The sequence below is a fragment of the Tachysurus fulvidraco genome, chromosome 1 (assembly GCF_022655615.1).
Source record: "Tachysurus fulvidraco isolate hzauxx_2018 chromosome 1, HZAU_PFXX_2.0, whole genome shotgun sequence".
Lineage (NCBI taxonomy): Eukaryota > Metazoa > Chordata > Actinopteri > Siluriformes > Bagridae > Tachysurus > Tachysurus fulvidraco.
This window is the reverse complement of record NC_062518.1, coordinates 11799953-11815966: the sequence shown is the minus strand read 5'-3', so window position 1 is coordinate 11815966 and position 16014 is coordinate 11799953. Positions and strand designations below refer to the sequence as shown.

At 37.9% G+C, this 16014-nt stretch overlaps 1 protein-coding gene across 3 annotated transcripts; it reads right to left on the bottom strand.

The window, feature by feature from the left end:
- Positions 1–868: 868 nt before the first annotated feature.
- LOC113634206 (choline transporter-like protein 4) lies at positions 869–7993 on the bottom strand. 3 transcript variants are annotated; one of them, XM_047800146.1, is made up of 23 exons: positions 7904–7993; positions 6062–6145; positions 5794–5842; positions 5522–5595; positions 5318–5396; positions 5056–5152; positions 4712–4843; positions 4547–4607; positions 4351–4462; positions 4176–4259; positions 3981–4093; positions 3754–3864; positions 3534–3636; positions 3303–3395; positions 3089–3191; positions 2698–2957; positions 2522–2616; positions 2295–2404; positions 1851–1924; positions 1639–1709; positions 1438–1532; positions 1223–1307; positions 869–1037 (listed from the first exon to the last, which is right to left on the bottom strand). In XM_047800146.1, exons 2-23 carry the CDS (start codon positions 6132–6134, stop codon positions 940–942), a joined length of 2172 nt encoding a protein of 723 aa, XP_047656102.1. In that variant the 5' UTR covers positions 6135–6145; positions 7904–7993; the 3' UTR covers positions 869–939. The 3 variants fall into 3 exon arrangements, with proteins under 3 accessions (XP_047656102.1, XP_047656104.1, XP_026988801.2); XM_047800148.1 differs by lacking the exon at positions 7904–7993 and adding an exon at positions 6744–6847 and having other exon boundaries at positions 2698–2798; XM_027133000.2 differs by lacking the exon at positions 7904–7993 and adding an exon at positions 6744–6846.
- Positions 7994–16014: the final 8021 nt, after the last annotated feature.

Sequence of the window (16014 nt, the reverse complement as noted above, 5' to 3'; positions counted from 1 at the left end):
ATGTATGGCAGACAATCCACGTTAATGTTAAGAAAATATATCCGTATCAAAAGGATTTGTCCATTTTATCCATTCACACAATATATAGGTTTAAGTACAGTGGACAAAAGTGAATTTTTTTATCACATTTATAGTCTTTCATTGTTATTTTAAGTACCATATTGTACTATGCCATGTTTTTTTACTTTCTTCCACCAGTAGCTATAAAACATTTAAGGGTGGAAAAGGTAGACTCAAGTCATCGTACCTTCAGCTACATTTACACTTCGCATTCATTTAACTGTCTAAAACGACTTGCAATTCACTGTTGGGGTGGAATTTCCTCATTGATTTTATTGGCCATGGCCATTCCTCTGGTGGTTGGGAGGATCTGTTCTAACATGAAATACATTAAACTTTCCTCACCGAATTTTATAATAATGCAATTCTCATTGTGATTCAAACATTATGCAGATTTTAGCTTTGCTATTTTTAAGCTTTAGGTTTTAGCTTTGCTATATTACTAAACCAAAGTCCTCTGGCATTTCTAAAGTCCAAAATATTAGTATTTAGACTTGGATAACATTGTACTGGGCATGTTATTGGCCTCATTTTACTCACTGTCCTACTACAAAAGTAGTAGCATGAGCAACAATGACAACAACCTTTTAAGTATTTCTTACTTAAACCACTGTCACTCTACACTGACTCAATGTCTGTAGGTAAGTTTAAACTTTGTGTTTATACTCACATGTACACACTCAAGTGAACTTGGAATGGTTTTAGTAACCGATCACATTCTCTTGGCTCTCCAACATCTTTCTTTAAAACAACACACCAACAAATCAAAATCAAACAAATATGCATTCAAATATATGCTCAGTAAACCTTGATTGATGGAGTTTATTTATTTATTTCTTTGCTTGCTTAACAATTATTAAACTGTTTGCTAAATAATTATTAAATACAATAGTCGCCCTGCTGTTGTAGGATATGAATCATGCTCTTTGACTTGTAGGGTCTCTGCAGTGTCCCATCACTGCGCTCCAGATCATCCACTAAAGAGAGAACAAAACAAGAGAGACCATTCCACTGATGTGAAATAAAAACTTTTTTAAAATATAAATTGTAAGCAGGATCAGACTTTTACTATTAGACAGAATCAAGCACAATAACGAACAAATATGAAATATGTGTGTTTTCACTGCTCAGATGAAGTGTGTCTGCTGCATATGCTACTTACTGGTGCAGAGGATGAATGTGTCCACACCCATGTTGTACACACTGAAGCAGCCCTGAGCAATGAAGTATGATCCCACCATCAGCACCTGTAACACACAGTGAAGGTTTGTACCACTGTAACATCTAACCTTTGTTCTAATTCATGTGTTCATATGTTTATGTGTGTGTATCTATTTAAATATTTAAACATTGCTCGGTGGTTGTGGTGGAACGTACAATAATTGGAAGCCAGCCATAGTTCATCAACTCGGCCTGGTAAATGTCAGCTGACACTTTTATGTCTCCATTGAAGAAACAGAATGCCAAGATACCTTAAAGGACATAGAAACACAATGTCAGACATTTGATCATCTCCAGCACAGGTGTGTATTGTGCTGTGAATCTGATTTTGCTGTAATGTGACATTGTGATTCTCACTTATCGCTCCAACCACCAGCAGTCTCCCAAAAAACAGCAGCAAGTCTGTAACCCATGCCACTTCCACCACCCTATGAAAACAGACCAAGTACATGAAAGTCATTTGTCAAAAGAGAATTCAAGATCAGAATAGGCACACAATGTACATACAAATATACTAGAATGCAGTAAAAAAAACTGAAATATGTGAGAGATTCTTTGTGACAACTTACTTGTCCTTGATCTTTGCCCACAGTATGCAAGTGTTCTTAGCCGACAAGAAGTAATTGTCTCCGTAAATCGCAATCTGTATAACCATAAGCACATGTAAACACATATAATCAGTCAAATTGTACACTAGTCCATCGCCAACCCATGACATATACATATACACTATTGTAGCATTTAGCTCTATAATCTTGGTCCAAAATTGTTAGAATTAACATTAGGGTAAAAAGAAGAGGTTTGAGTGATCACTGGGCACATGGGATGTGGACATGTGTCATGCTGGGGTTGATGGGTAACGTAGTGCAGGATGGCACCCTGACATACAATATTCATCATATACATTGATAGAATACTGCAAAGGTCAACATTATTTGACATGTAATATATTGTAACATAATTTGCTACATTTACATAATTATTAACTACATATTTGGAAATTAATTACTGACCATTACGTATGTGTTCCGGTTAAAGTACTTGAAGAATTTATCCCAGACGAAGAAGCAGAAATTTAGCGGCGTTTTCAGAAGGTAGCATAGGCAGCAAAGTCTGTTCTCATCTGGGAGAACAGCCGAGCATCAATTATTTGTGTCATAAAGCAACATGAATTACACTTACACAAAGAATAAAGCAGGATAAATGAGTAGTGAGAAGAGGACTGTAAATATAATGTTACCATTTCTCAAATCTTCAAGATATTCCTGAACAACCCGGATGACCTGGAACATGGTGAGGAAGACGGCACCAAACGCCATGGAGCCAGTATGATACCTTCAGAAAGCAACATTATAGGGTTAAAACAGGATGTGAACAAAATAGAATTCAGAACAGAGAGGAATGTACCTCAAATACCTTATCATGTTGAAAAACGCTCTGGATACAGTAGATCGGGGGATATTCTGAGGTTTATTCAAAGACCAGTAGTAGGTGCCAAAGGTCTTCGCTAGAGTGCACTGGCCCAGTGTGTTGATGAAATGAAGACACCACAAACACACCAGAGAGATATAAATCTGTAGGTATTTAACATGTCCTTGGAAAACCCCACCTTTATCATCATATTGAACAAGAACACAGCGCACAGGACACTTGGGGTAGTCTGATGGTTTGAAAGTCTAAACATAGAATACAGGGTGCACAATGTGAGTGTAAAATACAAATTAATCACAAAAACATGAGACACAAATTTGCCTTTTTTCTGTATATGAACCTAATCATTTGATTGGAGTGTATGTGTGTCACTAACCTCTGGGTCACATTTTTCTTTGCCTGTGATGGCATTACAATCAGCATTTGTTGAGTGCAAGGCCACTTTGTTGTATACTGGCAATCCAGAAGTTGCCAGATTTCTAAGGGATTAGTCAAGGTCAAATCTATCGGTCACTATTAATACAAAAATATTTTTAGAGATATTTATAATTTTATCTATATTACTTATTCACTGAGGACAAAAAGGATACACGCTAGTGACTACGGTGAAGGAAACAGAGAGTGTAACCAGTAGAAATGTGACCAATGGGTAAGTCATTGTAGACAACATCACACCCGTCGCCCTGCACACAGCCAGAGCGCAAAAGTCAACAACGACCAAAAGGCGTAACTTCAACACAAAAAACACTCTTGATTGATTAGTTTAATGTAAATAACAGAAAGTCTGGCTTGTATTTTTTTCTGTGCATAAGTACACTTACTTGCTGCACTCCCTCATCAGTGCCAAAGCCTTGTTGAGTCCTTTTGTGACACAGGATAAGAAAATGATGAACAGGAGAAACTCCAGGAGGCACACAGCCACCACTGTAACATACACATCAGATCAAACAGGTGCTGATGATAGATGAGAACTCTTTTTTTTTTGCCTGTCTGACTCCATGTCACTTTACAGTTTGGGATAAAGAAGCAGTAAGTACTCACAGCAAGACAGCAAGACATCCTTCACTTGAATCTTGGATTGAAGACTGAGGTCACCAAGTGGGAGCTGTGCATCAGTGTTTTTCTGGTACTCCTGGTAAGACTGGTAAATACCTATAACAGAGGACAGACACTTTATTCGATCAGTTTTTGACTTTCTCACCTGCAGAACTCATGTGAGGAAATCAGCAGTATGTTACAATCAGTGTTGAGGAAAATAAGAAACCTACCATATGTTCCTACGGTCAGAACACCAGTGATGAAAAGTACGATCACCACAGACACACAGTATCGCATCAGCAGGAGAAGAACCATACTGACCGCCAGCGCAATCACCAGACCTCTGAGAGAGAAAGAGAAATTTATAAATGCACACACATTTTGTAAAGTGTGAGATCACTGCTATTGACATGAAATCTACTTACATTAACATCCAATGCCATGAAAAGAAGAGGTCCTCGATGAGCCTGACTTTCATTGACTTAGCATTAAACCTTGAGCTGAGAGCACTGCAAACACGAAACAATTGTTCAATCAGCACAAGACATTTATTCAAAGATAGCAACTGATAGTGTGCGTATGTGTGTGTAGTAAGGTTACCTTGTAGCATCCATTATGTTCTTTACTATAGTTTTAACCACAGTTGATCCAGGGACAGTGAAGCCTGATGGAACACTATCTGGATCGAAACTGGGCAGACATTTTCCCTTAACTAGAAAAAGAGAAAATCATTGAAGAACAAAGCACACAAACTGGTGAGTGATCGTCACCTGTTCAGCATATACATGGTCCATACCTGGTTTGCTTGGCGTATAATATGCCGGGCACAGCTCTTTATCCAGGATCTCTTGCACCGTCTGGTGTAGAAATGATATTAAAATCTGTATCAGCACAATTTTTTGCAGAATATTACAAAGGTGTGAATATAGAGAAATTTATAAAGAGCTAAACGTCTGCTCACAAATGTGGTCTGGGCAAGGTCCAAACTGGGGTCACAGAACTCCTGCTGGAAGAAGTCAGTTGGTTTTTCCCCTGTAGAGAATGCATTAGGAGGCAAAAACCAAAATGCAGAAGGGCACTGCTTCACACACACCTACACACAGAGCAAAGGAAATGGTTAGAGACACTAGAGAAGAATCATTTTGCTTGTTATATTTTACAGTTATCTACAGTAGCTCATCACAGATGTAAGAATGATTCAAAATGCATAAGCTTGTAATAAACTTTAGCTTGCTGGGCAGAGCTGCATATCTATTACATCTTCTCTTTTTCTAGCTTAAAATGTGTGAAAGTGTGAAAATTTACTTGAGTTGTTGGACACTGAGGGCCTTTGAATGTTGTTGTTAAATTGACTGCTGAGGCACACTTCAGCACGTCGAAATAAAACACACTGGGTTTGTCACTGAGAAGGAAACGATACAGAAACACAAATGATCATTTTGTTCTAATCGTTTTGTTTTGTTTTGTTTTCATTGATGTTTTTTATTTATACAATAGAAAATACACTCGCTATTCACTTCTCTATCTGTAAAAATCTATAGGCTACCCGTGTATCTGAAAGACTTACACGTTAGGTCCGATTCCACAGAACCCTCCAGAAGAGTTCTGCTCATAGATGATGTATAGCGGGTTTCCATGAAGCCAAGCTGGAGAACAAAATCAAGAAAACAAATTAAAAATCATTAATATTTTAATACACATAAAACAGTTGCACCTCAGTTCTGTTCAGGGTGATTGTAGAAAGCTGTAGTAGTTTAATATTTTATCTTACCTGACCCCCCAATGATTATATAGCCAACCACAGCAGCAATGAAAATAATGCAGCAAAAGACATCAGTAAATGCCCTAAAAAAAAATAATAATATGCATTAGTGTTGGTTGGATTGGAAAAATTATACAGACGATAAAATTTTTTTCAATTTCTTTTGCATAAACATTTTTATGCAGGTATTAAAGGTCCTGTGTTTCATTCCAAAGCAGCACATGATGTGGACTGATGATGTTTTATAAAATGTAAACATTACGTTAAACGGTGAGTTTTACCTTTTACTAACAGGGCCACTGAGTGTTGGGTCATGTGGGGCAGGTTTCCCTGTAAGAAAAAATGAATTCAATTCAATGATTCATTGAGCATCTCTTTATTAACATTTAGGACATATGTAAAACTATGTCTTAAAAACTGTAAGATCATTGATCCACAAACTAAAACCAAGAACAATTTTTTTAAATGCCAAAGATGAGTACACTCTTTCACATTATGTTTGATATATTTTTTTCCATACTTAAAAATGTGATTTATTTCAACACTTACCACAGTTTTTCTTCTTCCTCCTCTTCTCCCTTTTCTTCTTTGATACTGGTGGTATTCTGTTGGATTTGAACATCTTGCTCAATTCTGTGAACAAAATGTATCTGTATGAGTTTTTGTTCTAAACATCAAACATTATTTCAACACTCAACAACTACTAACAACAACAATAGTAACAACAACAACAACAACAACAACAATAATAATAATAATAATAATAATAATAATAATAATAATAATAATAATAATAATAATAATAATAATAATGTAAGGGAATAAGCGCCCCCCCCCATTCAATTAATGTTTTGTTTATTTTTTTTATGCTTATAATTGTTAACTAATTGTATTATTCCTGTTGATGACATTTGTTTCTTCGGGGTTTTGTAATGTTTTGGTTGTTTTTTTTCATGTTCTCTTTGTTGAACTTATTTGTGTCTGTGTCTTTAATAAACCGGAGCTCGACAGACAGGTGTTAGAAGGAGCGTGAGAGCGCGAGATGCGGAAGTGCACTATTATACTGATCCACGTTGTGCTGAGTTTTTGAAATAAACGAACCATTTATCTTCGTATCAACACACTTGTGGATCTCGTGTGTAACAGTAACAACAACAATAATAAGAGTAACAACAACAACAACAATAATAATAATAGTAACAACAACAATAATAATAATAATTGTCCTGACCTAACAGATAAAGGAGAGAACACTGTAATCACCCGAAAGTCTCTGTGAGTCTAAACTCAGTTAACAGAGATTCCAAGAAAAAAAACCGAATCAGAATCAGAATTTGTTTTCTTCACCTTTTTATGCAATGTAAATATTCTAATAGCTTGTAAATTCTCATGACTTGTTAGCATAGATACGTTAACAGTACTAACAGTATACTTAATAGTTTTTATAAAGTAACATGTAATTGCATGGTAAAAAAAAAATGTAATAAAAAAGTACATTTTACTTTTAATTCTGAGTGATGTTTACACGGCACGAGCCTAATAGGGTTTAACTTAAACCCTATTAGGCTCGTGCCGTGTAAACATCGCTTTTATGATGTAAACTGAGAGACACAGGACACGAAAGACCGGGGTTCAAATCCCAGTCAGGACAAATCTTATATCCAGCCGGATCCTTATTGTTATATGACTAAATCATTTTGTTTATGTTTCACTACAACAATGTTATGTCCTTTTTATGCATCAAAATCTTTAAATATGTCTTTAAAATATAGCTATGTTGGTTGGGATGTAGCACAATATACCATAAAAAATATAGCGCTACAATACTGATGATGGTGAGGATGATGATGATGATGATGATAGAAGTTTAATAATAGTAATAATAATATATGATAATAGTAAAGTAAAAGCAAAGAGCAGTAGCATGATATAAAATACGGATTGTGGATTAATAAATATGGATTATTGCACGTACAGTTTTTCTGTGTGTGGAAAATTGGAATTCAATTTGGTAAATTTGTTAACACTTTCCCAGTTTAAATGTGGATTAAAAACTTCTCTTTAGTCAGGCATACACATAATACACAGGGGCGTCATAAGTGGGGGGAAAAGGGTGACTGAGTACATAGGGCCCTGGCATGTGAGGGGCCCTCGACGATCATTTTATAATTTGTATTAATATTATTATTTTATTATCTGCGCAATCTATTTGACAGTCGCGATTATGTGCTACTTCTAGTTCTCCGCTGCTTTGACATGAATCTACATAGACCCCTCCCACCTCAAGCGTGCATGCAGCAATGCACAGACTGGACATAATTTTATTGGTTGCCTAGAAGTGATGCAAAGCGCGCGTTGGCTGTGAGGGATAGTGATAGAGAGTGCACGGACTTGGTGGAAGATACAGGGGAGTTTGTGAGTGTCCCGCCAGTGTTGAGAGACGCAATACTCGCGCCGTCGTTGCACATGAAGTCAAAACCAAAATCTATCAGAAAAGAAAGGAGAGGGAGGAGAGAAAAAGAAAACAAAATCAGGTTAAACAACTCCTCACATGTTTTTTCTAAAGAGAGCAGGTGAGATCTAAAGCACTGCACAATGTCAGTGCTAGCCAGTAAAATAAATGCTTGCTAAGGTGCTGCACAATTGTCTCTATTTCCATAAGACACAACTTGTTTCCAAGCATGTGATAAATGTTCTTATCATATAACTAAACTCTGAAGCAACACGGAAAGTATGAGAAGTATTTTTAGAGATTAAATGTGCATATAAAACAATGTTTGCACATTGTGTGTTTTTGCATCAAAACATCATGAACGTGGTCCAACATTTTACATGAATAATGGTATATATAAATGTAAACTGGCAAAGTATGAATGAATTAAAAAAATTAAGCACATAACACTCTGTTCCAGAAACAGCCACAGAAAGTTAACTGCAATTTTTTATAAAAAGATACTGAGTTGTTCCATCTATTTTAAAGGTTAGGACATATTATGATCAAAATATGATATGCAGTGCTGCTGCATTGACATGAATGCAAATATTTTATACATGATATACTTCTATGCTGTAAGGCAGTAATTCACAAGTGGTTACTAAATCATTGAATCATATGTCCTCTCTATAGTAATGCAAATTTTAATATACTAATTGCTATTTATTTTACATTATCATTAAAAAAGTGAAATAGGGGCCCCCACACAGTATCTTTGCATAGGGCCCACGATCCTGTGCTACGCCCCTGATAATACATCCCATATTATTGTGCACTATTACATTAGACTTGCAAATATTATGAACAGCAGATATGTTAATCCCTCTCCACTGCTTCTCTCTTTCTACCCATCCTGAGGCATCCAGAAATTGTAACAGCTCCGATCGTCTTCTGTGCCATGAAGATTTTGGACCTCCACTGAGATGAGGCTGACTTCCTGAGGCATCTAGATATCTACCAGCTCCAGTTGGACTTTGCGATACTTTACAGATGTGAACTCTATGTGGTCTTTTGCATCAATACAAAATTTGTCAGACTATATATTTATATATTCACACCCTCCAGTGTCACCCATATGAGGATGAGGTTCTCCTTTGAGTCTGGTTCCTCTCAAGGTTTCTTCCTTTACCATCTAAGGGAGTTTTTCCTTGCCACTGCTGCTTGAGTCACCTCAGACTTGCTCATTGGAGATAAATACATGCACATTGTGAACTACAACTACATTGTAAATATATCTAATATTAATCTTGAAATTTGTATTCTATTAATCTTTATATCATTCTTTATATTAACCTTTTGTTCAATGTTTAAGTTCTGTAAAGCTGCTTTGAGACAATTTCAATTAAAATAAACTTGAATTGAATTTAATTGAATTAATTTAAATGAGAAATTCCAGAGGAGCTTGTGGCAGCTGTCTCGGAGGCTCAAAACAGCTGCTTCATCAACGTGGTCATCCACTGCGTCGTGAAACTAAAGGTAAGATGCCAGTAGCCAAAAGTTTGAAGGGAATTATACATATTAAATATACACTAAAAAGTTCCTCTTAAAATAACCTAATGCAGAAGCAGTGGACCTGTAAGCAGTGCGTTTTGCACAGATAAAAGAGGACAGTTGTTGAAGCACTGTCGCCTGAAACATGGAGGTTTTACACGGCAGCGGCTGATACCATGTCTTCATTGTGATTGCTTGTGAACATTCAAATCTTTTAATGCACTTAAGTGCATTTATCTGTTTGGCATCCTCGATCAGACAAGCAAAGAAGAAGCTTCCACTTACACAGTGGATCGCGTAGTGGAGCTATCGGGTAAAATGAAAGGCCAATGTGAGTGATGCTCTATAAAACCTGGCAAAGCAAATATCAGGCTTGGAGCAAAATAATCCTGATTCCCTTTTTATTATCCTTGGAGACTTTAACAGAGTAAAACTAACACTTGAACTTCCAAAATACAGACAGCATATTAATTTTCCCACAAGGGAGAAAAATACACTGGTTCATTGCTACACAATTCTTAAGGAGGCAGATTGCTCTGTACCCTGGGCAGCCATGGGGATCTCCAATCACTGCTTGGTTCATCTTATTTCAACATACAGGCAGAAACTAAAATCTGCTATGCCTGTAGTCAAAACAGTGAAGAGATAGACCAGAGAGGCAAAGCAGGAACTACAAGACTGTTTTGACTGCACTGATTGGAGTATCTTTGAGGCTGGAACTGACAGCTTGGATGAACTGATTAACACTGTGACATCTTACAGGAGTTTGTGATGACGTGTGTGTGCCAACCAAAACCTTCTGCAAATTCAGTAATAACAAGCCATGGTTCACAGCCAAACTGAAAAAACTTTGATATGCCAAGGAAGATGCCTACAGTGGGGAAAACAAGGCCCTGTATAAGCAGTCTAGGAACCTACTGAAAAAAGAGATCAGAATAGCCAAAATAAGCTACGGTACAGTACTCTTCAAAGCTAAAAAAACAAACAGGTTTTCAGCAAACTGCCCCGCATCAGTGCCTGCAAGACATTTCTGGGAAGAACTACAGGAGATCACACCCCCCTGAATCAAACAAAGACCTGGCTGATGACCTCAACACCTTCTACTTTGAGAACAATATCTTCACACCTCCCATCCAAAAAAGCCCACGGACTGCGACCATCACACCCTTAAACAACTCCTTCCAGCACTCAAGTTGCGCTCATGATTTGTGAAGAAGATGTGAATCGGCTCTTTCAGTGACAGAAGACAAGGAAAGCTCCCGGCCCAGACGAAGTCTCCCCCTCCTGTCTCAAAGCATAACCTGACCAACTGGCTCCTATCTTCCCCCATATCTTCAACAGATCACTGGAGCTTTAAACTCTTTACAGTCATCCCGGTCCCCAAGAAACCCTCCATTACTGGACTGAATGACTACAGGCCTGTCGCTCTGACATCTGTCATCATGAAGACCTTTGAACAGCTGGTATTTGAACAGGCCCACTAAAGTCTGTGTATGCCTCTTTTCCACCAAAAAGAACCGAGTGCTGGTTCAGAGCTAGTGCTGGTGCTGGTTCAAAGTTGGCTCCACTGGCGAACCTTCTAAGAACCGGTTTGCCTTTCCACCGGCTAGAGAGCCATCACAGAGCTGAGTCTGACGTCACTGTATACGGGTCATGTTACCCAGCACAGCAACATTAGCACAACAGCAGCAAACACATACACAACAACAATGGTGGATGTTGCTTTACTGTTAATGCTCATGGCTTTGTGAACCTACATTTGCATCCAAACGCGGCGAATCCAACGTGTACGTGCAGCTCCGTGTAATTTGTATTAACGGAGGTTGTAATCGAGAAAGTACATAACATTATTTTAACATTAACACAGAAAAAAGTTAGCCTTAGCATGTAGCTACCTACTATCATGTGTGCTGATAATGTATCATATCACGGTAAACATGTATTAAACATTAAGAAACTTTAGGTACATTATCAAATGAACCAGAATCTGTTCTTCTGAATCAGAAGAACCACTTTTCCTGGTTCAGAGCCGGTGCTTTGGCGGTCGAAACAGAAAGAACTGGTTCTAAATTAGGCTCTGGCTCCGAACCAGCACTCAAACTGCCTCGGTGGAAAAGGGGCATAACAGAACAGATGCTGGATCCCCTACACCAGGGGTGTCAAACTCAGGCCCGCGGGCCTAATTATATTTGGCTCGCGAGATCATATCAAATGTGCATTACAACTGGCTAGCCGCATGCTCCGCTAATACTACAAATCCCAGAATGCATTGCCACTGTATTGACGCGTAGTCACGAACAGCAAGCACCCCTCATTCTCTGTTGACAATCGTTAACAACCATGTTACAGTCACATCGGGCAAGTTAATTCACCCTCCACAAAAATGGCCAAACGAAAGATGGACAATAGGAGCTTTCTGTAACAAAAAGAATATAACATAAGAAGACACTATAAAACCAAACATTATGAGAAGTATAAGGACCTGGACATAAAGCAGAAGCTCCAGAAGGTGGAGGAGATGAAAAAAAGTCTGGTTTCCCTTCAAACTATGTTCATGAAAGCAAAATCAAAAAGTGAAGCTGCTGTAAAGGCTGTAAAGATTTATTGTGAAAGCAGAGATTGCAAAATCTGCCTGGCCCTATAATGAGGGAGAGTTTGTCAAAAAGTGTATGGTCAAAGTTTGCGACATCATGTGCCCAGATAAAAGGCAAGACTCAATGTGATTAATGTGCAGATTGATGTGCAGAGTAAATCAGAGTGCAGCAAACTGAGTTTGAAAATATGTTTTCTTTATGCACTTTTTCTACTCCAAGGCATGAACTGTTAATCGTCGAAAAGTTGGATTTTCATTGAATGAAATTATTATTTTTGGTTGTTTTGTTGTTGGTTTTGAAAAAGATCCACTTCAAAAAGGAACTTAAAATGATAAAGTGAGAGGCATAATTTATTTTATTTATTAAAATAAGAAATGAACACCACTGATGTGTCTTTTATTTCAAATTTAATTTCTTATGTGTTTGTAATATCAAGCTAACTAAACTAAAGTTTGTTTCCATATGAAAAAGGTTGAACATTACATTTTTCAATAAATATTCAGTTTGGCCCGTGACTTTATCTCAGTTTTATATTTTGGACCACTGTGAATTTGAGTTTGACACCCCTGCCCTACACTTTGCCTACCGAGCAAACAGATCAGTGGACGACACAGTCAACATTGGGCTGCACTACATTCCTCAACACCTTGACTGCCCAGGGAGATATGCCCAGATTCTGTTTGTCGACAATAATTCCATAAATTCTCCAGTCCAAACTCCTAAGGCTCAAACAACAGGTGAGACTGGGAGGTGTGACAATCAGCACTGGCGCTCCTCAGGGATGTGTCCTCTCCCCACTGCTATTCTCTCTCTATACCAATGACTGCACTTCAAGTGACCCAACTGTTAAACTCCTGAAATTTGCAGATGATACAACACTCATCTGTCTCATCCATGATGACAATGAGTCTGCATACCAGCAGGAGGTGAAGCGGCTGGTGCTATTGTGCAGTTAGAACTGCCTAGAGCTAAACACCCTCAAAACTGTGTAGATGATAGTGGATGACTTTAGGAAAGACCCCCCAACACTACTCCCCCTCACAATATCCAATAACCCTGTGACATCTGTGGAGTCCTTCAAGTTTCTGGGCTCTATCATTTCCCAAGACCTGAAATGGGAGTGCAACATAAACTCCATTATCAAACCAGCCCAGAAGAGAATGTACTTTCTATGTCAATTAAGGAAGTATGGTCTGCCACAGGAGCTGTTGATGCAGTTCTACACTGCAGTCATTGAATCTGTTCTGTGCACATCCATCACTATCTGGTTTGGAGTAGCAACGAAACAGGAAAGAAACAGACTGCAACACACCGTAAAAACTATTAATTTAAATAATTTAATGCCCTCTGCCCGCTCTCCAGGACAAGAACCAGTAACTGGGTAGGAAAAAATCACTACTGACCCTTCACACCCTGGACACAACCTCTTTCAGCACCTCCCTTCTGGCAGGCACTACAGAACTTTGCTTATCAAAACTGCCAGACACAGGAACAGTTTCTTTCCCTAGACAATCACCCTGATTAACAGCTTACCATAATTATATTCCCTCCTTCATATCTACAAGTGCTTCATTATCAGAATTGTCAGTCATCACATCATCCGTATATGTTACACACTCTACTGCTGCATATTGTACAAAAAGCATAATATTGCACAATACTTTTGCACTACCATGCACGTCTCACACTTTATGTACATAACTGATCAGTCATATATTCTGTATTCATATTTAATACTCGTACTGCCTATTTTGTATCTCATCGTCTGTATTGTCTTGTATAGTCTGTATTGTCTTGTCTTGTATTAGATATAGATATTATATAGTGTTATTTAAATCTGTACTTGAGAGTCACAATAGCTGAAACCAAATTCCTTGTGTGTCAACACACTTGGCCAATAAACCTGATTCTGATTCTGATTAACAATTTAAAAGAACAAATGAAATAAAGTAAAAACATAATTAGCTATTACGTGTAAGTAATGTAACGTTGCATGACATAAGTTGCAGCTACGATGGCATAGATGTAATATAATTACATTTTATTTTAAAAATGGAGTGTTTTTTTCTCCCAATTGTTTTGTAATTCTGATTCAGATTTCAATTCTAGTGAAAATGAGAATATAAACATACATCAGCTCGAGGTACAGAACGGTTCAGATGTTGATTGTTTCCATAAATACTCGAAGAGTGAAGGATGAACACATCATTAATAAATTTGCCATCAACCACAACATTGTCCTGATTTGAGACTTATTCTAAGTGGTGTTATTTGATACACCTTTTACACATTTGAAACACCTATAGCATACTTCCCGATGCTATAGGTGTTTTTATATTTTTATGCAAAATAGTTGCAAAATTGTTTAATTTTGTTATTTGAGTGCTTCTTTAATTTCATAAAATGAAAAAAAAATTAAGTTGCACTGTCCTTGTGGTTTGAGACTATTACTAATTGGTATCTGGTAAATATAACTCCAGTGAATGAGTGTGTGTGTGCCCTGCGATGGGTTGGCACTCCGTCCAGGGTGTATCCTGCCTCGATGCCCGATGACGCCTGAGATAGGCACAGGCTCCCCGTGACCCGAGGTAGTTCGGATAAAGCGGTAGAAAATGATGATGATGATGAGTAAATATAACAACAGGGCTATAGGCAAGGCTGCCAACTCACGCAATTGACCCAAATCTCACGCTCTCACGCCAGCGCAGTGAGGGGGAAAAAAAATCGCACCGCATGATCTCGCAAAGCAACGCGCAGAGAGACCAGACAGACAGTGTAGTGAGTTTTTTCTGACAATTGTGAGGGAAATACACAATTTATTCCCATAAACTGTGTAGTCAGCCGTTCTCCCTCCCATCTGCACCATGTGAATTGTGAACGCAGGCAGGTCAGTGAATTACAGGTCGCTCCGTGTCTCCGTCCAGTTTAGGCTAGTAACCAATAGGCCTCTGATGTTTTATAGTTTAGATAGTATTAAGATAGCATTAGCAGAGTTGTTTGCTTGGCACCATTTTCCCAAACTTGGCACCATTTTCCTACTTGGTCCAGAAATACGGCATTGGGAGTAATTGTTTTTTGGAATATCTGCAAATCAAATCATCCATTCAATCAAAAATTGAACTCAGAGAATTAATCTAGACCTTTCGCCTCCAATTTCAGAACTAATTAATATAACCTCCCCCCAAAAAAAATTACTCTCCAAAATATATAAAATAATATCCAAATCAGACAACACATTAAGCCTACCCAATGCTAAACGGGAATCAGACTTATCTATTGCTCCCAATGACGCTTACTGGACACAAATCTGCAAAAATATCTACTTCATGACAAAAAACGCAAACTTACAACTTATACAGTATAAGGTACTTCATAGATTTCACCTAACTGGACAGAAATTATTTAAAATGTGTTTTACTTCAGAAACAAAACACCCCAGATACATATTTACACTCTATTTGGCAATGCACTGCTGTTAAAACATTCTGGGAAAACGTTATCGACTCACTATCCAACCTTATGGGTTGTCACATCCTGCTGTCTCCCTCCCTCTGTATATTAGGTGACATATCCATAATCAATTTAAACAGTATAAACAGTGAATTACTCCTAGTGGCTCTAACTATCACCAAGAAAACTATCCTCATGAACTGGAAATCGAGGAACGCCATACACATTACAACTTGGAAAAATTTACTAATAGAGTACATCTCCATGGAAAACTTGTCTACCTCCACTCAAAATAATACATCAGAATTACACCCGTCTTGGTTATCTCTCTTTAACTTCAAACAGTCATGAATCCACTGACCTTCTTTGTCTGAAGCCATCCTCAATGATACACCAACAATAATCACACATGATTGGGAGGAGGGAGGGTCAGGAAGAGGCAGCAACACAGACTAATAAATATAAATTAAATA